The sequence below is a fragment of the Xenopus laevis genome, chromosome 2S, assembly GCF_017654675.1.
Source record: "Xenopus laevis strain J_2021 chromosome 2S, Xenopus_laevis_v10.1, whole genome shotgun sequence".
In the NCBI taxonomy this organism is placed as follows: domain Eukaryota; kingdom Metazoa; phylum Chordata; class Amphibia; order Anura; family Pipidae; genus Xenopus; species Xenopus laevis.
This window is the reverse complement of record NC_054374.1, coordinates 105,870,273-105,896,891: the sequence shown is the minus strand read 5'-3', so window position 1 is coordinate 105,896,891 and position 26,619 is coordinate 105,870,273. Positions and strand designations below refer to the sequence as shown.

At 38.1% G+C, this 26,619-nt stretch overlaps 1 protein-coding gene across 3 annotated transcripts; it reads left to right on the top strand.

Moving 5' to 3' along the window:
• Positions 1-25,231, top strand: ppp2r3b.S (protein phosphatase 2 regulatory subunit B', beta S homeolog). Of its 3 annotated transcripts, XM_041584236.1 has the most exons (14): positions 1-564; positions 7,491-7,676; positions 11,132-11,235; positions 12,243-12,345; positions 12,827-12,901; positions 14,896-14,982; positions 15,761-15,914; positions 17,758-17,806; positions 18,865-18,954; positions 20,224-20,399; positions 21,746-21,864; positions 21,944-22,050; positions 23,063-23,172; positions 24,193-24,301. In XM_041584236.1, the coding sequence occupies exons 1-13, from the start codon at positions 418-420 to the stop codon at positions 23,121-23,123; spliced, it is 1,458 nt and encodes a 485-aa protein (XP_041440170.1). In that variant the 5' UTR covers positions 1-417; the 3' UTR covers positions 23,124-23,172; positions 24,193-24,301. The 3 variants fall into 3 exon arrangements, with proteins under 3 accessions (XP_041440170.1, XP_018105318.1, XP_041440169.1); XM_018249829.2 differs by lacking the exon at positions 23,063-23,172 and having other exon boundaries at positions 24,193-25,231; XM_041584235.1 differs by having other exon boundaries at positions 23,063-24,322.
• The last annotated feature ends 1,388 nt before the right edge of the window (positions 25,232-26,619 follow it).

Below are 26,619 nucleotides of genomic sequence, written 5' to 3'. Positions count from 1 at the left end.
CCTGTTGGTGTCTGACATACAGAAAAGACAGCTGGAAACTACAGCTCTGCCATCAAGCTTGTCTGAGTTTCTCTACTTTTTCCCCTCCCATAACTTTAGAAGCTTTGTTTTATATATAGTCTCTGTGCAGCATTAAAGAGGCTCAACCTGTTGGTTAATGAGTACTGTCCAGACCTTCTGGGACATCTCTCTTAAAGGGCAGCATCCTTTTTGACTTTGTCAGTTCTGTCACTGCAAGTCAGTGTTCATGTATGGAACATGTGATTCAAGCTGTTCTGGCTCTGGAAATGCAGCAGTAAAAAAGAGCCTCTTGTACCACAAGTGGTAGATTTTATTACTTTTTGGGAAACGGAAACCTATTTTCTCTGAGTGTATTTCTAGACACTGGGAGTTTTCAACAATCAAGATATTGTTTTAATGAAATCTGGAAACATGAGGTTGAAAGAGATCTCCTTAAGGCAAGACCCTGATCTGAGAAAGGAATTGGCATTATTGGCCCGTGGATGTGATTTTGTGTTGCCATCAAGATTTAAAAAAAGGCTTAAGGCTTTTCAACAAATCCAGGTTAGCTACCTCGTTACTTCTAAAGGGAGTTCTTTAATAATATGTTGTTTTTATCATTCCATTTTTGTGACAAGCTTAATAACCTTGCAGTGTTATGTTAATATTTAAAATAGAATATGTACCAAACCAGTATATTCCGAATCCTTGTGTAGAAATAGTTTTAATATTTTAGAATGAATGTATTGAAATATATGGTGTGTGTTTGCTCTTTATTCTGTTGTGCATTGGTTGCAGTTACTTTTTCTGGCAGTCTCTTGCTGAATCCTGCCACACAGTGCCTGTGAGAGATAATGGAGTCTGTTCACTTCAGCAAAATCTCATTTGACAAAACAAACTTTTCATAGTGGTGTGTAAATTCTTTCTCTGGATACGGAGCACGCTTGTACAATGTATTTAAACTTTGCAAATACACATACAGTGTCTGCGTGATGCTAATCAGGGGTGTCTGCTTAAGCTCTTGTATGACACATTTCTAGCCCGCAGAATCAAGATACCCAAGCTGTTTGTTGCTCTTAAACAAATATTTTTTCTTGTACAAAAATGTTGACCGTAATTTCAGCACGGGTATTATTGAAAGGTTTTTTTGGCATCCTGTTAAAGTGATTTTTTTTTATGTTCTTAATGATACAATACCCTGACAACTGAACAGCTTGTAGACAGCTGCACATATTTTATTTTTGTTATCTTGACGGCCTTTCCTTCAAGGGATGGATTACCTACCACATAGTCACCAAAGTGTCAGACTGACAACATGTTGTTGTTAACAACATTTTATACACAAAAGCATGTTTGCTGTCAAGAGAATAGTGTTATTCATGTCAGTATTTCTTTCGAAATCAGTGATGCCATTTATATAGTTGAGAAAGCCTATGAAACGATTTTACCATTTATTATTATTATTAATAATAATAATAATAATAATGATCACTTGGGTGTTGTTGCAATGAATTCTCTTAAATTCTCCTAAAAGATTGTTACGTTAGTGCATCAAGGTCCCAGGTATTGATAAATACAAATATGCAGATCCAGTTACAGAAAATACTGTCCTAAATGCATAGACAGAATTACTGAGAAAATGTTGATATACAGTATGTATATTTATTTATTCATTCCTTGGAATGCTACATTCAACTACCATGCACAGAGTTGCAATATCTCTTCTCTTTTTCAGGAGACAAAACTTCCTTGCCCCTGGCTCTCTTACATATTGCCCTCTTTGTTGGTAACCTATGGCCTTTGAAGGGGATGTACACCCAAAAATTGTTTTTACAAATTTCCAGTGATTTTGTAGGAGTGGTTCACCTTTAACTTTTAGCATGTTCTACAATGCCCAGTTCTTAGCAGCATTTTCATTAGTTTTCATTTTTTATTTTTTTAGCTTTAAATGATTTGCTTTCCTCTTCTATTTCCAGCTTTCAAAAGGGGATCACTGAAGCCAAAAACACAATTGCTCTTTGAGGTTGCAATTTTTTGCTATTACATGTTCTTACTTCTCTTTCTAATCCGACCCAATTCTTATTCATATTCCATTTTTTCTTTTGAACCACTGCCTGGTTGCTAGGGTAATCTGGACCCTAGCAACTATATAGCTGCTAAAATTCCAAAAAGTAGTGTTGCGGAAAAAGCTGAATAATTCAAAAATGATTTTTCAAACACAACCCAAATACACAATGAAGACCAATGGCAAAATCTTTCAGCACAGCACTCTCTTCAACATACTAAAAGTTAATTCAAAGGTGAACAACTCCTTTAAAGTTAATTGTAAATATATTTACGAAGCGTGATATCTGACCCTTTCTATTATCTTTCCTGGTGGTTCTGACTTCTGAAACAATGTAGTTGAAGGCAGCTGATTAACAGACCTGTGATAAAGCATGTAAAGCTGGCCATAGACACAAAGATTTGATCGTACAAATCTCTGTTTCGTACAATTTTCGGATTGTGTGTGGAGTGTACCACCATTTTTCGTGCGATGGCGAATGGTTGTTCAGTGGATCAGTCGGCTACCGATAATATCTGCCGATCTGAAGATATCAGCTTTTGTCACTATCTTTTGTCGGACATAATTTTTGTACAATTGCAGGGGCAGAACATTGCCTGATCTGTTCTTTTACTATTTTATTCGATCTGACTAGTTAGTGGCAGGTCGGGAGATTGTACCGCACAATTGTTCGTCCATCATCGAAGATATATCTGCAGATCTTTGGCCAGCTTTAGGCTATCTTCTGCGACATTGTTTGAAGAGTCAGTGCAAATTTTCACTGCTTTTTTGTTCACTGGCTTTGCAATAACATTTACTAATAACTTTAAAACAACTGATTTATTTTTTGGTTTGCATTCCCATTTAATACATTTATAATTTTTTATGTATGCTTGTGTATTGACTATTATACAGTCATTGTGTAACAACACCCATCCACCTAGATTAAAGACCCCTCACTGACATTTCAACAGCATCACCTTTTGTGTGTGGTGTTTGTTCTGTGGCATGTGCCACAAACTGGATCTATTCCAATTATAAATTCACAGGATTGAAGGATTAAGTTTGAAAGTACCAATATATTTATTGCATGTGTTATCGGTGCTGAAAGCATATCAGCTTTTCCCCAGAGCATTTCTGGGGGACACTGAAAGACTGGAAAGTAAGTGAAGCACTTTTGAAGTCCTTTAGCATATGCAATAAAATTGTCACGTTGGAATTTAATAAACCAGCTCTTATATTCCATGTGATTCTTTGCATCCTTGAAGACTTTGCTAGCAGCCATCGGCTCTCTCATCCCTGTAAGTGCAATCCTCTGAGATTTAAACCGTGGTATTCAGATACAGTTTATTATTCCTTGCAGCATTGGTGGTATTTAATCATTTGATTAGCAGTTCTTTGCTTTGGAATGTAAACTTGCATCTTGTTGCTAGGCACCCACATACCATAGCAAACTGATTGAATAGCAACTGGTTATGAATGCCAGACTGGCACATGAATAGGGGAGAGTGTGATTAGCTAGTATTAATATACTAGTGATTAATAGTATTAATATATATCTGCCTTTATGTTTAAACAAGTTTCTGGTTTTGCTGACCTAAGCAGCTAGTTAGCAATTTAGACTGTAAGCTGTATGGGGCAGGAACCTCTTTTCTACTGTCTCTTACCACATAGCACTTAAGATCTGTGTCCTTATATGAACTCTGTGTATATTTATTGTATTTATTGGTTGACTTGTCCTCCCTGTGTGTACTTTTATGTATTGTACTTTTATTTGTATTGTACTTTTATGTATTGTATGACACTGTGGCTTCTTAACAGAACTTTACATATAAAGTACTACATACAATTAAAGGGGGATGTTTTCGTAGGCCCCCTCCCCAATCAAATCCTGTTACTCATTTAACCACTGTGATCAGCATTTAGGAGAATGTGCAGTGGTGTGTGACCATGGATAAGATTCCTGATTGCATGTGTATTTATTTCCATCACATATAACAAGGTTGGAAACAGGTGATGTGGTCAAACATGGTGGCGCCTTATACCTCTGCACTTCTATTGCCATTACAGGGAAGCCATGAGTAATATGTTACAGGAGGGGGGCAGTGGGCCTGTTTCCTAGAACTAAGGGGAATCTGTATGGGGGCACATTTCAGGTTGGTGAAAGGCAGAAAAAAAAGGCAAATGCTTCAGTAGCGTTTAAAAAACCAAACAAAATTCCCATTACCCCTCCTATGGCTTTTTTGATTATATGCAAACAAATGCCAATGTATAGGGATGTATATAAGAATGCCTATCCATGCCTCTTTCCACCGCTAGCAGATTAACTTAATGTGTACAAAATGAACAATCCTAAAATTGGATATTTACTGTCACCCCGTGAGCCCCTTAACACAGGGTCCAATAACTTATAATGCTAAACAATAACTAATATGCAAGGTAGCTCACTTCAAGCATTTATTAGTGCAAAATAATCACTGCAAACAACCTCAATAGCATTGTATCAAATTTTATTTGTCCTTCCACTGTCTGCACATGTCCTCTCCTTCAGAGAAGGTGTGGCTGTATTGGGACACATCCCTTTTATACCTGCATGGTTATTTCAATCTGTATTACAGGGTTCCCTACTTGATTTCATTAAATCCACCCATATCCCTGCATTACATCATAATTTTTTTTCATATTATAGCACGGCTAAAACCATGTCAATATGTCAAAACCTGGATATAAGATTTACTAGGATATTAAAATAATAGCTCAATTTTATATATTTTATACCATGCAAAGAATAGTAAAGAGGATATACACCTAAAAAAAACCTTAGAACCTATAGTGTATATACTCATAAAAATGTGTGTGTGTATACATTTATATATCATTTTTTTTCTCCATGTCCAAGCCAAGCCTTAAAAATTTTCCCCTGATTTGCAAAAACACATTAGCCATCTTGGCTCTGCCAACAACCCACACTCTCCAAGGAGCGTGCAATGTTAAAAACATGTATCCAAATGTTATGTGATTTCATCTTTAAAGTATTCGAAAATCTGAATTTATTGGGGTGCCAATATATTAAGCACCCTGTGGGGAAAGTCGGCCAGATCTCGATCAGATGGGCCTATAAATCCTGTTGGATCACGGCCGCATCTGTTCGTTGATCCGATCGTTGAGCCTTAGGGCCCATGATCGGATCAGCCCGATATTGCCCACCTCAGGGTGGGCATATCGGGGAGAGATCCACTCGTTTGGCGACATCGCCAAACTAGCGGATCTCTCCATGTATGGCCACCTTTACAGGAACTTCACTGTCCTTCTCTGCCATTACATTTTAAAAGGGAAAATACCCCTAAAGCACATTATTAACCCAAAAATGTGTCCCTGTGAACAAAGTAATTTGTTAAAATTTGACTAAATCCTTTTTAGAACAATAATTAGGCATGGAAAAACCACAACAAAGCTATTATTATTCTGATTAATTCATTTAATGCTGCTGTTTATGTACTGTTGTAAACATGTCTAAATAAAGAGAAGACTGGGAAACCAAGATAAGATGATGAGACCTCATCTTCTCCCTGTATGAGAGACAATACTGTGGTGTCATTAGCAAATATGTCGATTTCCCAGTTGTTGTAAGTATAGACAATTGTGTGTACTGGGCTAGCCCCTGAAATCACAGATATTGTGGTAGACTTATTGCTTCTGATTCTGACCAACTGGGGTCTGTCAGAAACCCTAAAAGTGTCCATACACCGAAAGATGTTGCTAAACGAGTAGATATTACCTGATATGCCCACTTTGAGGTCTTTGCCCTGTCAGTAGTGGCATAACTATAGAGGAATCAGACACAGCAGCTGCAGGGGGCCCCAGGAATAGCATGGGTCCCTGTGAGGCCTTACTTCATTTAATATTCCATAAACATTGGCAAAACAGGCCAATCTCTAGACATTTTGGGGACCTTAAAATAATTTGCTGTGGGGCCCAGTAATTTCTAATTATGCCACTGTCTGTCAGGTAGGCCTGTGGAGTGCCCCACAGACCGTTAAGCTGCTGGCTGGGCCCATCTGTTGCTTTTATTGGTCTGGTTACCTTAAGACCCAATTGTAAGTATGCGAGACCCAGGTTCTTCACTTTTTGGATAAGTGGTCCAGGTTTGGTAGTGTTAAATGTAAAGATTAAGGAGAGGGCACCCGAAGCATTGGCTCCGCTGATTTGAGGCTGTGTTTTTCCTGCAGACAGAGAGAAACGGATCCGCTCTCTTCCACACCTCTGGGCTGCCTGGGTCAAAACTGCCTGCCGGGTTTTCCAAATTAGGAAAACCGGCCAATCATAGTCGCCACGTCATAGCCCTGTCCCTCATGTCACTGCCCCACCCTGCCGCGTCATGGCCCCGCTACGTCACGGCACCTGCCTGGATTGCACCAGGCAAAAGGGTGACAACCCTAGTGTATCTGCAAAAAGTGTATAGCTTACACCTGAGTGTAGTTACACAGAGCAGAAATCAGCATGAAAATGCCTGCTTCCCCATTTTTCTGATCTTTTCTGAAGAGTAACACCAAAAACTTGAAGCTTTTAACATATAATATACTGTCAGCATGCACTGGTAAAATGCACTTGGAATTGCTTCAGAAAAAAGGTACAGGTTACATAGCAGATAACATATAACACCATTGTACTGGACAGGACTTCTCTGTTATCTGCTATGTAACCTGTGCCTTTTCTCCTTTTTTTCCAGCTTGAATGACTGCCCCTATGGCACCACAGCGGCTTGTTTATATAAACTATATTAGTCTTTCTGAAGCAAACACACAGCTTTTACCAATGCATGCTTACAGTATATTATATGTTAATTACTTTAAAATGCTTTTATTTTTTGGTGTTACTGTTCCTAATGTATTTCCCATGTTGATTGAAAGAAGATAAGTACACAACATGCAAGGCATTTGATCACTACCAAAGCTCAAAAAAAAAAACCACATCCTTTGGTAATTCTAAACCAAAATTAAAGTTAAACTGCGTAAACCAAAAACAATTGGAAAACCTAAAATGACTTCTATTAATTTAATCCAGCATATAGCTGTAGAAAAGGTGTTAAATTCAATCCAAAATTAACTAAAGTATTGTCCTTAGAAACAGAATTGCTTCTGCCATGTCCTCCTTCATAGAAGCTAATGAATCTAATTTGATTATTTCCAGTGCTTGTATTTAAAGTTATTAGGAGTCAGTACAATTTTGGCGACTCAGACTCCGACTCCAGACACCCAAAATTGCTTCCGACTCCACAGCTCTGGCAGTATAGTGGTTTTTGTTGTTATGAATGCCATAGTGAGAACTGTATGGCTTTAGTTAAACTAGAAAAGTGCATTGTAGAGTCATCTAAAAGCAACAGAGACTGATACAACTATAATCACTGGTATAGTATATTTTCTTTAAATATGTATTTGTTTTTTAGGTCCATCCAAAGAAGGAAGAGCCATTGACACCTGCTTCAAGCCAAAACATTCCAAAATTTTACTTTCCTAAGGGATGCCCAAAAGCAAATTTTAATATTGATGGCATCATTGCAAGGATAGAGAAGACTTTTTCTGGCTTTCCTCTTGAAAGAGCAACTTTGGAAGATATGGGGAAAGTAGCTAAGGTAATCACTGTGTTATTTGTTATCCAGAATGCTTAGGACCTGGGATGTTCCAAAAAAATGTATCTTTATGTAATTTGGGTCTTCATACCTTAAGCCTACTTAAATAAGATTTAAACATGAATTTAACCCAGTAGGATTGTTTTGTCTTCAATAAAGAGTAATTATATGTCCACCCATAATCCCCCCACGCTTCCAGTGCTCCAGGCCCCCTCTGCTTTAAACAATACATTACTACTGGTTATTTATACACTTATTCTTTCAAAGATGTTCTTGAAATATTAATGAATTTTGAATCACTTTTTCAGTTTTTTTGTGCAGGTATCCAGAATAAACCGGACCAGGTGCTTTCCAGATAACGGGTCTTTCTGTAATTTGGGTCTTCATACCTTAAGTCAATTAGAACATCATGTTAACATTAAATAACGGGTTGGATAACGGGTTTCCGGATAACAGATCCAATACCTGTACTGCAGAGTAAAGCAAAGAACATGCTTTGATTGTCTCCATGTACAGTGTTTAAATGTGAGTTACTTTTGGCAGGATTCCTTACTAGGACATATTCCCAGAATACTGTACAAGACATGGAGATTCTGGTTAATGGATAATTAGCTAGTTACTTGGTCAGCCCTGTTGAATGTGTACAAAAGCCCTTATATAAGCAACAGGTGATATTTAGGCTTTTGAGTGCAAAGAAGCTGAATCTTGGTTCCTTAGTGTTTTTTGCAGTTGTGAAGTTGACTTTGTTGTATCTTGCTGGAACCAGCATGTGGATTGTTTGCTACAGAGGCTGTGTTGTCAACTTGTTCCTGTGTTTTGCCAATTTTATTAGTCTTTCCCATTTCCTTTGTGGAAGTGATTTATTTAGAAGGCTATCAAATAAACTTAAAAGCAATATGCGCACCCTTATTATACATCAGTAGATCCCCCTGATCAAAAAACATAGATATCCTGTAAATTTTAATTATTTTCTCTAACTTATAAAGATAAATGCCCCGCAGCCTCCCCCTCCCTGTAGTAGAATGGAAATCAGAAAGAGGTGAAAGTCAGAGGTGGACACTGGTACAAAAATGGATATTGTCGGGGGCAGGGATTTTGGACAGTGGACAGATTGGTGGGACAGCTTGAGCTGGAGTTTTGAGAGTTGGGGGAAGCAGAACAGCTGAAGCTCATTGCAGCCTAAATTTTTCCCTTCTGCTGTCAATTAAGCTGGGCTCCAGAGTAGAGTACTGTTTAGCAGTATTCTAAGCAAAATTAACTTAGAATGTGTAAAACATTTTTTTATTATGCCATACAAAAGTAATTTCGAGATTTGAAAGTGCAGTATGGTACTGCTAATCGCTGCACTAAGAATACTTCTATAGAGGGGAGGGAGACAAATGTCCAATTACTCCCTAAAGCAAATCCTACAGGGTTCAGGATCTGCAAGAGCCATATTAAAGCTATCTGGGGCAATTCAATAAAGGTCACAACTCTGCATGAGGTATTTTAACCAATAGCAACCCATCAGAAGGCAATATTCACTTCTCTTTTAAGACATATAAATTAAGTTAAACCAATAGGATATATGTTTCTATAACTTGGAATTCTCAATCTATTGATGTAAAGTTGCTCTATGTCCCCCTAAGTGAAACTCTTTCAGGCACAGAGAGTTAAAGCACAATTCAAAGCTCTGTGCGGTGTCACTAGAGCATGGATCCCCAACCTTTCTTACCCATGAGCTACATTCAATAGTAAATGAGTTGAGGAGCAACACAAGCATGAAAAAGGTTCCTGGAGGTGTCAAATAAGGGCAGTGATTGGCTATTTGGTAGCCCCTATGTGGACTTGTAGTCCAAATAAGGTTCTGTTTGCCAGTACATCTGATTTTAATGCCACCAAAACTTGCCTCCAAGTCAAAAATTCAAAAATAAGCACCAGCGTTGAGGCCACTGTGAGCAACATCCAAAGAGTTTGTGAACAACTTGTTGCTCCTGAGCCACTGGTTGGGGATCACTGCACTAGATAGTTCAAAACCCCTACATATCAAATTTAGGAGAGACTCTTTCCTTTCAGCATTCAGAGCTCCCTGTGTCATTTGCATCCAAGTTGTTCCCCTGATAGTTGCATAATGGTAGTTAGTACAACCAGAGCCTACTATTGAATTCTAGGACCCCTGTGCAAGTTATTTGTCTGGGTGCCCTCCTCCACAAGCACACTCGCAGAGTACCCACATTTTTGGTAGTTTCCCTTGTTTGCTCTACACAAAAGCTCAACTGTCAGTTTTGCTGTCACAAAATTAAAACCGATGGCTGTATACAAACTCAATTGATTTAATGAAAGACAAGAGCGTAACTACAAAGGAAACCAACTCCTGGGGGGCTAGGAACTATGGGGGAGGCAATGGGACTTTTACTGATGTAAAAGCTGTAATATGTTATTGGAAAACATTTTTTTCTCAAAGTTTTGGGGCAAATGATCTTGCTGTGGGCCCAATAACTATTTGTTCCCACTGCTAAAAAGTTCATGTAGAAGACACTCATGAAATTAAGTAGATCCCAATATAAACAGTTGATGTTACGACATAAAAGTAATTTAAAAATGGTATCGAAATTGCTCATATAAATGATTAAAATAATTGATGTGCTAATAAGTTGGTCAATGCAGCAGTGGTCAGTGGAATTTACCTTAAAATGAATTGGTGTAAATGTATCCAGAGTGGTCCTCTGAGCACTTCTGCACTTCAGTTTCTAGTTAAAATAATGTCTGAGTTATTATGAAAGTTTTACACAGTTTTAGCTTAACAGAGAGGGTGTCAGTCACCTTAACAGTCTATGCACTATGGGTTGCTGATACAAGTCAGCTTGCAAGACCATCTCTTATTTATGGCAGAGACTCCATTTAGGCAAGGTAATTCAGTCTCCACATCGTGTATCACTCATTAGGATACAGCTAAGCCATAAAACATGTTGTGTACAGAATGCAGTTCATTAACTATACCTACCCATTTACATCTACCACTCCTGTTTGTGATCATCAATAGTTTGGAATGCTGACTCCTGTAAGAGAGAATGTGGTGAGTCTGATGCTCACTCATCTCTTGTGCCATAAACCAGCATATTATATTAAATATATTATAAATTATATTAAATACTGAAGACATGTTCTTGAAGCTTAAAGTTCTTTAGCCATGTGTAATGTGTCCATGTTTCTGTATGGCAGCTACCACAGTTATAAAGGAATGTTATTTAGAAAAATTTTATTTTTGAAGGTTTTCTTCCCCAAGTGCAGAGATCATGTATGCATTCTGCAGCACTTTACAATACATCGACCAGTACACCAGCCATACATGTTACATACAATAGGGACATGTCCATTAGAATTTATAATCCATGAGGGGGGGATTAGACAAAAGTAGGAGTTGTTTTTATAGCACTTGTTACATGTTTGTAACTCCAAATTGCCTGTTTATTTTTAAGGCTTGTGAATGCCCACTGTATTGGAAAGCACCATTGTTTTATGCAGCTGGTGGAGATCGTACCGGATACATTTCTGTTCATAAGTTCATAGCCATGTGGAGAAAGTAAGTTCTCAACTGGATTACACCCACTTCACAAAGATAAAGAGTGCAGAACAATATTTATATGTCCACTGTAAATGTCACATGAGAGTTCCTGTCATTTCTGCTTGATCTAAATAGCACTGCAGCCATCAGGACTGAAATACACACTTTTATAAAATATCCAAGGTTTCAGTCGCATCCTCTGTACTTGAAAAAGCTAATGGGATCTCACGGTTGTATTTTTTTATGCAATAAAAGTATATTTATTAGTGCAGATAAATGCAGTGGGGTGTGTGTATATGAATGGATAGTACAGATATCTCTTGAGATACCATTTCACTCACAGTTCCCTTAAAGGAGAACTAAAGCTTAACTAAGGAAGTAGGCTAGAAATGTTGTACATTAGGTTTTAGGCTTCTGTATAGGGCCCAAGGCAACCACTGCCCTTTAGCAGTAAAGATCCGGATTTCCAGAGATGCCACAGTAGCTCCCCATCTTTTTTTCTGCTGATTTACTGCACATGCTCTGTGCTGCTGTCACTTACTGAGCTTAGGGACCCACTCACAATATACTGTACACATAGAATATAAATGTCACAATGTAAGGCTGATTAGTAATTAATACAGATTATTTCTAAATGGCAGCTCAGAAACCAGTACAACTAGTATGAAAATCTAATAATCAGCTTTGTAGCCTCAATTTATATTACAGGCCTCATTTTCTGCTTGATAATTTGGCACAACCCCTATGCTTAGCTTCTCAACAGTTGCTCAGAGCCCACTGAGCATTAGAGTGTCATAAGAAACTTTTCAAGATGGTGACCCCCTGTGACAAGTTTGAAGTCCTGGATAATTGCTGCTATTGACAAGCTGAAACTTTAGGCTGGTGCAATAAGTTCAGTATATAAAATATAGCATGTTTAGCCATATTCATTTTTAGGGTTTAGTTCTCCTTTAATTACCCCTGTGGTAAATTTAAAGGCTACAGAACATGTCATTTATGAATCCTTGTTTTTATCTGCATCATAGGATCTTGCAGACTTGCCATGATGATTCAGCAAAATTCATGCAGCTTCTTGCAAAACCCGGATGTAATTATTTGGAACAGGAAGACTTCATTCCATTTTTACAAGTGAGCTATAGATTTCCTTTGTTCTGTTGGCAGCCTTTGAGAGCCTGGGCACGTTCAAAGACCGTTTCATATTTACACAAGAAAAAAAACGCATGTATTCTGTGGATTAATACAGCACATTCATTTTAGCCAAGATTTGCCACATTAAAGGGAAGTGACAACCAATAGCCTTGCACCTGTATATACTAATATATCTAACATGGTAGACGCACAGGTGTAGGGTAGTTGTCTTTTAGAGCACTGGAAAATTTACATGCAAGCATAGCATTATGCAGGTAGTTTTATATGGAGCTAAAGTGATTTGTGTAAGTGCAGATAGACTTTTGGAAATTTCAAACATGTCCGCTTTTTTTCCCCAGTAACTTTTATTTTATCAGTTTGTACCCTGATAAGTGGAGTATACAGATTCCTCTGCAAATTTCTAGCATGTTAAGAGTCTGACACCCTGTAGTCTGTTTTTAATTTTGTTCTTTTCCCACAGGATGTAGTGAACACTCATCCACATTTGACATTTTTGAGAGAAGCTTCAGAATTTCATTCCCGCTACATTACCACAGTAGGTACCATTTTTATAACTTTTCCATTATGTACTTTTTTGTGATAATTTTCTTGTTGCCCTTTGGTGAATTACAGCTGTCAGTAATTAAAAGCTATGAGACACAGATCATTTCAGTGTTACATCGGGCCAGGGAATATACATTGATCAATCCCCTCTATTTTTTATGTTTTTGTATTTGACCAGGTCAGTCTGACTTTAAATTTGCTTTAATTCGCCCCTTTTGTTTTGCACACCCACTCCTGGCCCTTTAATGGGGATCCTAGAATGCCTTTAAAGATGATGAAGACCCCTCTCCTATAAAAAATCTACAGTGTAGGGCAGGATCAACCTGTGAGCCAGGGGACACTTTTTCCCCAAAGCATGGAGATTTGATGAAAGATATGCACAGAGGTAAATAATTAGGACCACCGTATGGGGACACCCTTGTCACTAGATACCCCTGTTACTGAAAAAGTATGCACTTGTTAAGAATACATTACTAATAAAACATATATCAGGGACTGTACATTGATATCCCTTTTTATTTACATTATACCGTACTGAAGTTATGGAGTGCTCCCCAGTGCAAACTTTCTTTAAGTATTTTGAAAACCACTTAAAAGGGAAATCATTCAATTGTGCTTTTATAGAAAAGGTGAATAAACATTAGTTGAACTGCCAAAGAATAATATTTTGACACAGACCTACCTGATTTAAGAGATTGAACAGAATCCAGGACACTCTGTTCTGCGTGAAGTGATGGATTCTGGAACTTGAAGACGCTTTACATTCCATAGTGGGTGGTGCACAGACTCTGAGAACTTCAAGTCCCAGAATCTATCACTTCCCAACGGAATAAGGTCAGGTAATTTTTGCATGTTACATTTGATAAGACAAACACTATACAAATATGTTTAGGTCTATTACATGCTGCTGGTGTGCAAAAATAAATCTAGCTTAAAGCTGTAATATTGCTTGGCATTGTGATCCTCAGATGGTAGGTCTCCTTGGCGGAGTGTTTGGGCGACTCATGCGGCATTGCACAACTGTATGGTAATTCACAGTCACAATGACAGATGCAAACTGACATTTGTACAGCACTAACTGTTTGTGTTTTCATCTGACTGGACTTAGAGAGACAAAAGGGCCTCTGGGAAATGGCGCACAGTATTGTTTTCAAGCATTAAAGGAAAATTATACCCCCGAACAATGTAGGTCAATTATATTGCATAAAACAGCTCATATGTAAAACCATGTGTCATGTATATAAACCATTTTCATTATAATTTACTTTCTTGGTAGAATGTGCCATTGGGTAATAAATAGAGAAGTGCCATTTTAAAAAATAAGGGCCGCCTGCTGGGATGATGATGATTTGCGGTGCACACAAACACACCAAATAAACTATACATGTTAGGTCAAATAAGCCAATTAACAGGCAGAGCTCTGTCTTTTGCTTCCACCCTTCTTCCTGTTACAGTTACAGTTGTAGTATTTCTGGTCAGGTCAACTCTGAGCCATCACAAAATGGTGGTTCAAGGCAAGAGATGTAAAAGGGCAATATTTACTTAAATATATATACCAGTTTTGTAAGATTCTTTAATAGGTCACTTAATTGTTCATTTTTCAGATATAGTTTTCCTTTAATAGCCTGCATTAAACTGCACTGTGTTATTACAGTTGATTTTAACTCAAAGTTAGAGGAGAGGTGATTTGGAGTGCGTTGTCCTCTGGTCCCTTGAAAATGACCAAATCATCCTATGTGCTGCTACCTTTAGCATCACTTTATTTTATTTCCCCTGCTTTAGCATATGCTTAGCTTACCTGTTTCCTTATTAATCCTACATGTACCAGATTGTGGCAATCCATGACAGGGGGAATTAAGCAACTAGGTAATCAACTACTAATCTAAAATGCTCTTGAGTGCAACCAGCTTGCTTGTAAACATATTGTTAAAGTTGCTGAGCATTGTGAATTTCATTTTATTTCATTTCATGTTGTCTTCTTCGCAGGTAGTCCAAAGGATTTTCTATCAAGTGAATAGGTCATGGTCTGGACGTATCACATGTTCAGAGCTCAGGAAAAGTAATTTTTTACAGGTACATATCAAAGAATAGGAATAGGAATATTTAGGTTACCAACCCAAAAAATGCAAAAGAAAATGCTATAACAATATTTAAAAGTAAGAAATGAATAGACACATGCACAGAATTAAATTAAGACTAAATTAAGTAACCTAAACTGGTGAGAAATTTTCCCTTGCTCCTGAATGTAAAACTATGGGCAATAGAATAATCATACAGCTCTAAAATGTTATTGGCCCAATAGAGCACCTGAATTTCACAAGAACGAAAAAAAAAAATCCAAAAATTGTGAATCGGAAGAAAATTGGCTTGTTTTTATTATGATGTTATCCTGGGAAAGTATAAAGATACAATTAAAAAAAGGGTTGAGATGCATTCAATAAGCTTTAAGAAGGGTTTCAGTGGCTTTTTAACAAAGGAGCGAGAGTACAGGGTTGTGAAAGATAGCTCATAGTACAAGTTTGATCCAGGGACTAGTTCCCATCTTGGAGTCGGGAAGGAATTTTTTCCCCCTCTGAAACAAATTGAAGAGGCTTCAAATGTTTTTTTTGCCTTCCTCTGCATCAACTAACAGTTAGGCAGGTTATATATAGACTTAAAAGGTTGAACTTGATGGACGTGTGTCTTTGTTTCAACCTAACTTACTATGTTACTATGTAACGGGTTGAGAGTCCATTCAGATGTATTTCAAGGGACATCCTCCTACAGTTCAATGTTTCATTGCATTTCTTGTTTAGAATTGTTTCGCATTTGTTCATTTTGTGTGTTTATTCTATTTTTATTTTTTTAATAGCATGTTGCATTACTGGAGGAGGAAGATATAAATCAATCTTCAGATTACTTTTCTTATGAACACTTTTATGTTATCTACTGTAAATTCTGGGAGCTTGACACTGATCATGACTTGTACATCGATGAAAACGATCTTGCCAAGCACAATGATAATGGTATGGGAGTGACTACCACTTTAAAAAGTATCTGCCAAACACACACCAAGGGTATTGTTTAATGCATGTTCCCTGCCCCTAAGTTTTGCTAGTAATTCAATGCATATATAAGGAAAGTGGATCATTAAGAGTTTTTACCATAGAAAAAAAAATGAAATAACGCTAAATGGAACAAGTATGTAAAGCACAAGACTTTGCCCAGAAAACCCATGGGGTCCAGGTCCCCAGCCTCAGACCTCAGATCACCATATACGGCTGCTTGGGTAGTCCTTTTTCAGGGGCATGCCCAAAATGTTTCATGTCTTTAGGCACTTAGGGGGTTATTTATCAAAGGTTGAATTTCAAATTTATTTGAATTTTTTTTTTACTCTAATTGGAGGTTATTTATGAAATAATGTGAATATTCAAAAATTCGAACTTGAAAATTCGAATCGGGTTTTCCTCCAAAGACAAAAAAACTGAATGTCAGGAAGGCAATTAACCTGCCATTGAATTGTAAATGAACTCGTCAGGTTTTTCGGTGGCAAATATTCAAATTAGAACTGTTTCCATGGACGAGATGTGATAAATCTCACATTCAGATTTACATTCGAGTTTAAATTCAAATTTCTGGGGTTTGACACAAAATTGTTTTTAAAAACTCGAATTTACCATTCGAACCTTAAAGGGATACTGTCATGGGAAAAAAAAATTTCTTCAGTTAATCATCATCTGTTAATAGTGCTGCTCCAGCAAAATTCTGCACTGAAATCTGTTTCTCAAAAGAGCAAACTGATTTTTATATATTACATTTTGAAATCTGACATGAGTCTAGACATATTGTTGGTTTACCAGCTGCCCCCAGTCATATGACTTGTGCTCTGATAAACGACAGTCACTCTTTACTGATGTACTGCAAGTTGGAGTCGTCGTCCCCCAGCAGCCTAACAACAGAACAATGGGAAGGTAACTAGATAGCAGCTCCCTGACACAATATAACAGTTGCCTGCTAGATCTAAGAACAGCACTCAATAGTAAAATCCAGGTCCCACTGTGACATATTCAGTTACATTGAGTAGGAGAAACAGCCTGCCAGAAAGCAGTTCCATCATAAAGGGCTGGCTGAAAGCACATGACCAGGCAAAATAACCTGAGAAGGCTGCCTACACAGCAATATTACAACTAAAACAAAATACACTTGCTGGTTCAGGAATAAAATTTTATATGGTAGAGTGAATTATTTGCAGTGTAAACAATGTAATTTAGAAATAAAAACGACATCATAAAAATATCCCTTAAATAAATCTGCTCCTAAATTTTAGACTGTACGCACATTTCCAATCATATAATTGAGGAGTTCTGTGTTTGTTTGCAGTATTCCCTTCAGCATTTATCAATAAAATGTAATGTTGTTGCCCCAGTGATTTATTGTTTCAAGGGAATTACACTGCTATGCATTATACTGCTTAGTGCCAGTTGTGTATTTGCACAGGTTTATACTTCCCTTAGGAAAGTGCCTTCCAAGCAGTCCACAGCCCAGTGATACTTGCATTAATTATGGGATTAGAGAGCTGTCAAACCCTCGCTTCCTTTGGGTGAGGCTGGTCTGGGGGCAGGATGATCATCCCATATGCTGTTAGTACAAAGGGAAACCGTACTCCAGCCTATAGAAGGATCAACTCTCATAAGTACCACTGGGCTTGTACTGCTTGAAACAAAAATATTATGACCATTCTGTTTAGTAACGCTGCCATGTTTCTTTGGATTGTCATTGGAATGTGTCGGCGTGACTTTAACTTCTGGCAGATAATGACAGGAACCATTCTGCATCACTTGTGCTTAATGTCCATATTTCTATTCACAGCAATATCAAGTCATGTTATTCAAAGAATATTCTCAGGCGCAGTAACACGGTAAGGTATTTTGACAAAGAATATTTAAGATGAAATGTTTCAGTGGCACTTGACGCGCAAATCTCAAAGTCACATAATTAAAACTATCAACACTGGCAGCTATTTTTATAGATTTATATGAGTGTGATGTGTTGTATTTATATTAAGAGAGGTTGTATAACTTCTATTTTTCCATCCTACGACTTACAGACCTTTTTTAATGTAGCCTCATTATTATGTTTTGCTCTTTCAGCTATTTAGCTTGATAGATGATATTTTATCTATTTCAGCCTTCTTGCAAGTCAATCACTGCTGTTCAGCAGTGCAGGGGTTAAATGACTTAATTCAGCCACTGGCAATTACAGAGGATGTTCACTTTTGTCCGTACAGCACAAGGGACATTATCATTTTTGTAGCCTTTATTCCCCAACAAAATAAGGGAGCAGATCTCTGACGAATTTACTATTGGTAACATCACTAGTGTAAAGACTTCAGTGCAGAAACCATTTTGTTAGAAGGTGGTAGAGCATTCCAGAGCTTTGCTGTGATCAGATAGAAACATTTTAAGTGTGACTTTGCTCTTGTGGTGAGCTGGGCCTGGGAGGAAGTGTATAGTAGATAAGGGCAGATGTATATTGAGAGAAGTAGAGGGATGCAAGGCTCTGAAGGACAGTATAAGCATATGTTATTTGGCACTTGACCTGGAGCCTGGAGACTTTAATAGTGATGTGATAGAAAGAGGTTCCGCTGCGGGTAATGCAGGCAGTAGCAAGATAATGCAGGCAGTAGCATGTTGCAGTGTATACTGGACATAAGGGCCTGGGTCAATGTTGGCAGCAGAGAGTGAAAGGGTTGTGTTTTTCAGATGTTCCTGAAAAATAAAGAAGCGGCACATCCTGCTTAGGGATCTGTTGTTGGCTTAGATATGACTTTATTTTTATGCTTATGCAATATGTTCTGTTTTGCTATGTTGTAAAATGCATTTGATGCACAAGCATTCCTGCATTAAGAGCTTTTAATACCTAGTGCCTGTTTGATGCAAAGATAGTTATTTTTGTTCCACTTTTTTTTTTTTCTAGAAGCCGAAAAATTCATAAAGAAGGAAAAATTAGTTATGCCGATTTTGTTTGGTTTCTGTTATCTGAAGAGGATAAGAAGACACATGCAAGGTAAATCTCTAATAAAGTTGTTTATATTAAGGCAAAAATATAGTGCTATTTTTGTATTGGTTCATCTCTGAGCTGGAAGAAAGCGCTAAGGAAGGAGTCATGTTACCAGGGAAGTGTGGAATGCCATGTCATGGGCCGGGAATGGAAGACATAGAGGGCTACCGTGACATAGAACACAATAGGGGGGAGGAGAAATGAGCTGCTGTGCCACTGAAAAGGAAGAAATATGTGTTGGTTGCTATGCTATGGTGGGAGGTTATAAGTAGGCCTGAAATGTCAATGAGTGGTGGGCAAATGGAGGGGGCAGGATTTTCAAGCACAACATGATGAGCAGGGTGGGTGGATGTAGTGAAGGAATGGCTCTAAGCAGGGTAAAAGGATCAGGTGGGAGTTTCACCCAAGGCAAGAGTTCATGGCATGCTACTAAACTGTAAGTACAGTTAGGGATGGTTACATCACTGTGAAAAAAGGAAACGAGTGCAGCAGAGGTAGGCAAGGCACTTAGATGATTATGTATTGGGGGTGAGGTATGGGGATGGTTTATGAATTAAAGTGTGAGGTTCAATATCTCATCAGATATATTGGTGAGGTAGTGAGAAGATGCTGATGGATTGAGGTGTTGACAGAAGGGTGAATTGGCCAACTGAGGGAAGCAAGGGGAGAGTTGTTCGTGTATGGGAACAAAAAGCAGTGTGTGAGAGGTACAATATAGCAAGGGTTTTTATCATGGTGGTTCAAAACGCCTATTTTTTATAGCAAAACATTTAGAAATCAAGCAAAACACAAAGGGGTTGTTCTCCTAGATATGTTTAACTGATTTTGTTTGTAGTAGATAAAATATTCACTTTTTATTGTGTATAATCCCTTTATCCTCTAATGGTATCCATTAATATCACTAATTGCACAGTGTGGCATAACTTACTTTAATAGCAATTTTACCAAATAGGACAGTCCTTTTGTCTGATGTTGTATGTGACATTCAACAGGCTGCATGCCTCACGTCTGATGCCAATACTTGTAAATAGGTAAAAGATTCACCTGGAGAGGACCAAATCTGTTATCTTTTCAGCTGAAAAACAGTGCCAGCACAAAAAGCTACAAGATGGATCTCTGTGGTGCTCTTATGAGATCCATGTGAATCTAACATCCAAAGTAATTATAGTGGAAGAAATTTTCTTTGTTTAGTCTCTTCCTGCCAAGTTCTTCTTTTTTGTTTTGTCTTTACTTTAACTCTTAACCTTTTCATCATTGCTTCTCATCTGCACACAGCATAGAATACTGGTTTCGCTGCATGGATTTGGATGGAGATGGTGTATTGTCTATGTATGAGCTGGAATACTTCTATGAAGAACAGTGTCAGAAAATGGAAAGCTTGGCCATTGAGCCCTTGCCTTTTGAGGATTGTCTTTGTCAGATGTTGGATTTGGTAAAGCCACAAACTGAAGGTACCGGTTGTGATTGAATTGAACCCTCAGCGTGTCTAGGGCACTTTTAACAACTCTCTTCCCAATCAGCAGCAGCTTCCTATTTATTTGAACAGGAAAAATGTAGTTGTGGTCAGAATAATAACAGTGTGTTTAAAAAAGTGAATAAAGCTCAAAATCCTTATAATAGTTTTTTATTTATATACATGCAAATGCATTGGGAACACTGCACTTTCTATTCCAATTCAAAACATGAAGAAAAATTCATCACATTTGTGTTATTCCTTTACACATGTGAAGAAAAGGGAATATTAGGCTGTTCCAAATATAATTTCTACCAAAAACAGTGATTGATCAGGTTAGTTATGTAGGACTGCTATTATTCTGAACACAACTGTATATGATACTCTAAATGCATTACCTGTATTTGTGCCTTAATTAAATGAGCACTGTAGATTGGTGCCAAACGATGCAATAAGCTAGCTGCCACTATCTGAGATACAAATCTTCATTGTACAGGATGAGGTAAAATAATGAACTTTCTATTGTGGGTTGTAAAGGTTAACATACAAGTAGTCTGGGATTTTGTCAGGAGTCTAAAGGTGGACAGATTTAAGCTGCCTGTTAGGGTTCTTTAGACCAATTTGGCACATTATCTGCCTGTGCATGGGGCCCATCAACAGGGCCCCCGTTAGATATCTGGTCAAAAATCAGGCAGCTCTCGATCGGGTAACTTTAACTTTTCTGTTGGATTGAGGACCACATTGACTCTCTCTCTCTCTCCAGCTTTTCATATCCCCTTCATTGTAATGTGATCGCATTACCACAATATCACCCACCCAGGGTAAGCCTGTTGGGGGAAAAATTTGCTCGTTTGATGACTTCACCAAATGAGCAAATCTTGCAGTGTATGGCCATCTTAAGACATGTTTACTTGAGACATTAGGCTTGCTCCAGCTGCTCCCTATGCAAAGATCACATTATCTGAAATAGAGGAAACACTCTCTGATGTTTTGTGCTTCAGTTTCTGGCAGTCTGATGGGGAAGTGTCTGTCTGTGAAATGCCAGGAGAATTCTAGCTGCCTCTGAATGCACAATGCTGGCTGTACAGATGAGTGCAGGAGTAATGGACTGGGGCTGGTATTCATGGTTTGTACTTGGACTACTGCTTCCAGTTGCAGCAGGTCTGAGCTTCCTACATTGAGGGCAGGTGCAATGCAAAAGGGACAAAGCAACTAAATGAGATCAGGGGGAACAAAAGATGCAAAATAAAGAAATCCCACAAGTTAACATTTAATACCACATCTTTGGCTCACATATTCATACATATTTATAATAGTATCCACCTTTTGCTCTTTATTCCACAGGCAAAATTACTCTCCATGACTTAAAGAAATGCAAGCAAGCAAATATTTTCTTTGACACCTTCCTTAATTTGGAAAAATACCTTGACCAAGAGCAGAAAGATCCCTTCTCTGTATTGAGGGTAGGTGCTTGTTTATTCATGTCTTGCTTGCTTGGACCTCGGGACTGTCCCCTTCCTCACTGACTTCATTTGTTTGTAGGTTGGAGAAAATGAAGGGCAAGAGCTGTCTGACTGGGAGAAGTATGCTGCTGAAGAATATGCCGTCTTGGTAGCAGAGGAAGCAGCAAATGAACAGTGGAATGATGGGTATGCTGTGCTGGCAAGTGTTTACACCCTTGGGGGTTAGCATAATGGTTTCTCAAAAGCTGTAACTCGTAGCAACCAATCAAAGGTTCCAAACAGCAGACCAGTAATTGCTGCCTGTACTATGGTTGTTGCAGAAGAAAGTAGTCAAATAGCAATATGTGAAGGGTATAATGAAAATAACATGTCTCTGTATCTAGCTGGGAGTGTTTTTTTTTTTTTTTAAGAAAAGCTAAACACCTTATTCAGGTGGTGGCAGAAAACAATGCCTGGTTTTAGGCACCACCTTCTGAACTTGCATGAGGGGAATTTCCTGGTTTCTAGTTCTTTCTGACCAGAAGTTCTTTTGTATTAACAATGCATTAGAGCTGTGTAACAACGCATGGCATTTACATATACTGCACTGCTACCTGGAAAGGCCATTTTATGACTTTGATAGGAGAGTTAAAAAGATCAGCTTTGCTGTGGGAGAACAAACTCACATATTTATATATTTTAAATATTTCAGTGAGATCTAAACTTCTCATGAGATGGACAAATAAATAGTTCTACTAAAGCTTTAAAACAAATTGTAATATCCCTTTACTTATAATACCACATTTTTATATTAACCTGGTAGTTCCCAAAATATGATTCGGTAGGCAAGATGTCCATCTTGAAGGTCTGGTATGATGAGACTGGTTAGAAAGATGCAGATGTGCTCTCCTTGAACCCCCAGCTTGGTTATCTGTTACTTTGAGGTTTGGGGCAAACATTTTCTCTCATGTCTATCTTGGGGTGGGTGGCACATGAGCATATGGGTCCAGGTCCCTAATGGGTAGCAGGCAGTCGATCATCTCTCTCCTGGCAGCGATACCTTTTAACTTCAATGCTCTGCGTTTCCTTCTGGAAGGCTGGATGCAGGTCTCCAGTTGTTCTTTGTAGAGATATTCTTCAGTCATTTCTTAGCACTGACACAAGGACAGTTCACGAGAGTGCTCATGACCATGTCTCTGTTGTGTCCTCACCTCTGCAGGCTTTTTTACTGGTGTCCTGTGTGGCCTGTCTGTTCCGACTTCCAGCCTACCTTGCCCTGATACTATGTTCCCCAGCTCCAGTGGCGACAACTAAGGATGACCAGCATGGGTACAGCCCCATCCTCCTTCCCATCCCCTCCAGAGGCAGGCTTGGCACCCATGCAGGCCGCTTCTGCTCCTTTCCCACCACTTCCTGTAGACCATCATATGCCTCTTAATGTCCCGTGTGTCTCCAAACTCACCTTTGCTTTACCTCCCGTGCTTATCAAGGATGCAGATCCTGCTCCCTACATGACCTTTGGCATACCCCTGGAAGTCCCACCATTGGCATCCTATTGGTGATCTCCTTTATTTTGTGACCACACATAACATTATTTCATTATTTTTGACAATACTTAAACTAACCAAAATTCCAGAATCTGGACATAAATAAATAAAAGCACCAGACATTTCTGAACATTTATTTCAAGTTTCTAGAAATTAGGTTTGATTCACATTGAATAGCCTTTTTATCCCCATTTCCCTCAGCTTAAAACCAAAAGCAAAAATCAGCACCGGACATTTCTGAACATTTATTTCCAGTTCCTAGAATTTAGGTTTGTTTCACATTGATAGTCTATTCAGCCCTATGCCCTTCAGCTTAAAACCAAAAATCAGCAGCAGACACCTCCCAAATTCTAAATACCACCATGACAATTTGGCTATATGAAAGAATGATGTGTACCATACAAAAAGAAAGCAAGAATGAGCAAATTAGCTAGGTGCCAACGTGCAATGGCATTGCGGAAAATATTGTTTAGTTGAAGGTTACATTCCATGCTTTTGGTCCAGTTCCCAGTACTGCCTTGTGAAACCTGCATAGAATGAACTGCTACTCAGTAAGTCATTCTACATGTATCACTTATGTACCTATTACTTTCCCATTCCTCTCGCTTCTACCTTCCTCTAATCATGACTGTCACTAACTCTAACTCTTCTTTTATCTACCGTCCCTGTGCTAATTATAAATATGCTAAATAAGTGCTCTATATGTGAGGAAAAGCAACACAATTCTAAAGCTGCTTTCGGATTTAGGTAGAAGAACAGAATCAAGTGCCATCTTTTAAAAACATTTTCATTACTGTTGTAGGTATGACGGAGAGCTGAATATTTTGGATATTCCAGTGGCAAATAAGGATAAATGTTCAGCTGATAAAAGGTCTTTCTTTGAGTTGCCATCTCATTCATCAGAAGTCGACCTGGAAGAATATGAGTATGAAGATGACTTTGAATAACTGTAATGTTTCCCTGCAGCAGGACTGCCATGTTCTCTTTTGGGAATAAGAACAAATTACAAGACAACTGCAACAGCAAGGCTACCTGTTTTTTTATATATTTAATTTATTACCAAAATAATTATTTATTCATTTTGCGGTGTGATTTCCAGTAATGTTACCATAATATGGCTGAAGTTGTGTTCCTATTGTTTAATGTCATGTTTCCAAGGCACCACTTGTTTCCATTAGTGCAGTGTTGTTCTTTCATGATATGATTAATTCATCATAATTACCTGTCTGGGAAGTAGTGCACTGCCTTATGTTACAGAAGTGACTGCTCTACATTTCCCTTGGTAATTAAAGGGCCATGACACAATACGTTTTCTCAAAAAATACTGTAGCATTTGGTGTCGGTCAACAGTGCCTATACATTCGAGTCATAGAGGTGCCAGAGGATTTCTGTTGCTTCACATGTGTCAACACTGGCGATTTTGACACCAATTCGAAGGCACTTTTTGATGTTTTGACATCTAAGATGGAGGATATGTAGCGCGGGCGGAAACACACCATGTCCATTGCTTGTCCATCTACTAAGGTCCATGTAACAGTTTTAATACTAGAATTTTAATCATCCGGTTTAGATGTCACATTCCATTATTTACAAGTAATGCCAACAGGAAGCCGTATACATAGCCTTATACATAACCTGCTCCACCAGTATATGACATGTTTGTCTGAACTCCTTCCTATTTTTTCTAAATGTACATAATGTAAATTGTGACTTTCAGCATTTTATAACAAACTTTCATTTGGAGGGGGGAATATTGTAAATGTTTGCTGTGTACAAAAAAAAGAAATTTAAAGAATTTAAATTCTATAATGTATTTGGAAATAAAATATTTTTTGCACAAATGTCTAACGTGTAATTTACAGGGAGAAAACGGACAAACCGTAACTGGTTAAAAACCCAATAATATTGGGGATTTTGAGTTTTTATAAGGATAGCTCAATTGTTTATCAGAAGCCTAACACTGTAAGAGCATATATGGATCTGCATCAGAGGGAATAACCATTCACTGGTATTTAAAGGGATACTGTCATGGGAAAACATTTTTTTTTTTCAAAATGAATCAGTTAATAGTGCTGCTCCAGCAGAATTCTGCACTGAAATCCATTTCTCAAAAGAGCAAACAGATTATATCATATTCAATTTTGAAATCTGACATGGGGCTAGACATTTTGTAAATTTCCCAGCTGCCCCCAGTCATGTGACTTGTGCCTGCACTTTAGGAGAGAAATGCTTTCTGGCAGGCTGCTGTTTTTCCTTCTCAATGTAACTGAATGTGTCTCAGTAGGACATGGGTTTTTACTATTGAGTGTTGTTCTTAGATCAACACTCAGCTGTTATCTTGTGTTAGGGAGCTGTTATCTGGTTACCTTCCCATTGTTCTTTTGTTTGGCTGCTGGGGGGGGGGGAGAGGGAGGGGGTGATATCACTCTGACTTGCAGTACAGCAGTAAAGAGTGATTGAAGTTTATCAGAGCACAAGTTACATGACTTGGGGCAGCTGGGAAATTGACAATATGTCTAGCCCCATGTCAGATTTCAAAATTGAATATTAAAAAATCTGTTTGCTCTTTTGAGAAATGGATTTCAGTGCAGAATTCTGCTGGAGCAGCATTATTAACTGATTCATTTTGAAAAAAAAAAAATGTTTTCCCATGACAGTATCCCTTTAAGGAAAGCTTGGCAATTGTCATGTGTCTAAAGGAAAAAGTAGGGATTCATCCAAAGTATTAGCGTTAGTAACTTTAAAAAAATATTTACCATTTCTAATATGACAAGCATGTCCTTTGTGATCAGCCAATACTGTCAGAAGCTACAATAAAAAAGTTGGCTTTTCAAAATCTGAACTACTGGCCTGTGGAGAATTGCAAATTAGAATGTCCAAGCGCTCTATTCCAAGCAAAAAATAATGGAGGCAAATGGGACATCCTTGTCTACTTTCCAGTCAGAAAAGGAAAGATTATAAGCGGCCCATAGATCATTAGCTTCTGTGTAGTCAAACAAGGGATCTTACCTCTTTATAAAAGATCAGGACGTAGGTGAAGAGTCTGTCGAGTTTAATGTTTGTTGATTGCCCCGGGATAAATTCTAATTAATTGAGTCAGATCCCTCACTACTTTTAACCTTGTATCTTCATGAAGATCTTTGTAGTAAAATAGGGGGTCTGTCTCAGCTATAATGAAATCCTCGTACAGTATATATTTTCTAGAATGATGTCAAAGTTAACTTCTTGA

What these genes read in the sequence shown, in the direction of transcription:
- ppp2r3b.S (XM_018249829.2), top strand. Translation starts at nt 418, where the DNA reads ATGAAATCTGGAAACATGAGGTTGAAAGAGATCTCCTTAAGGCAAGAC. An exon ending in TGCCAAGCACAATGATAATG is followed by an intron (nt 15,915 to 17,757) that starts GTATGGGAGTGA and finishes TTCTATTCACAG; the next exon opens with CAATATCAAGTCATGTTATT. An exon ending in TTCTCAGGCGCAGTAACACG is followed by an intron (nt 17,807 to 18,864) that starts GTAAGGTATTTT and finishes TTTTTTTTCTAG; the next exon opens with AAGCCGAAAAATTCATAAAG.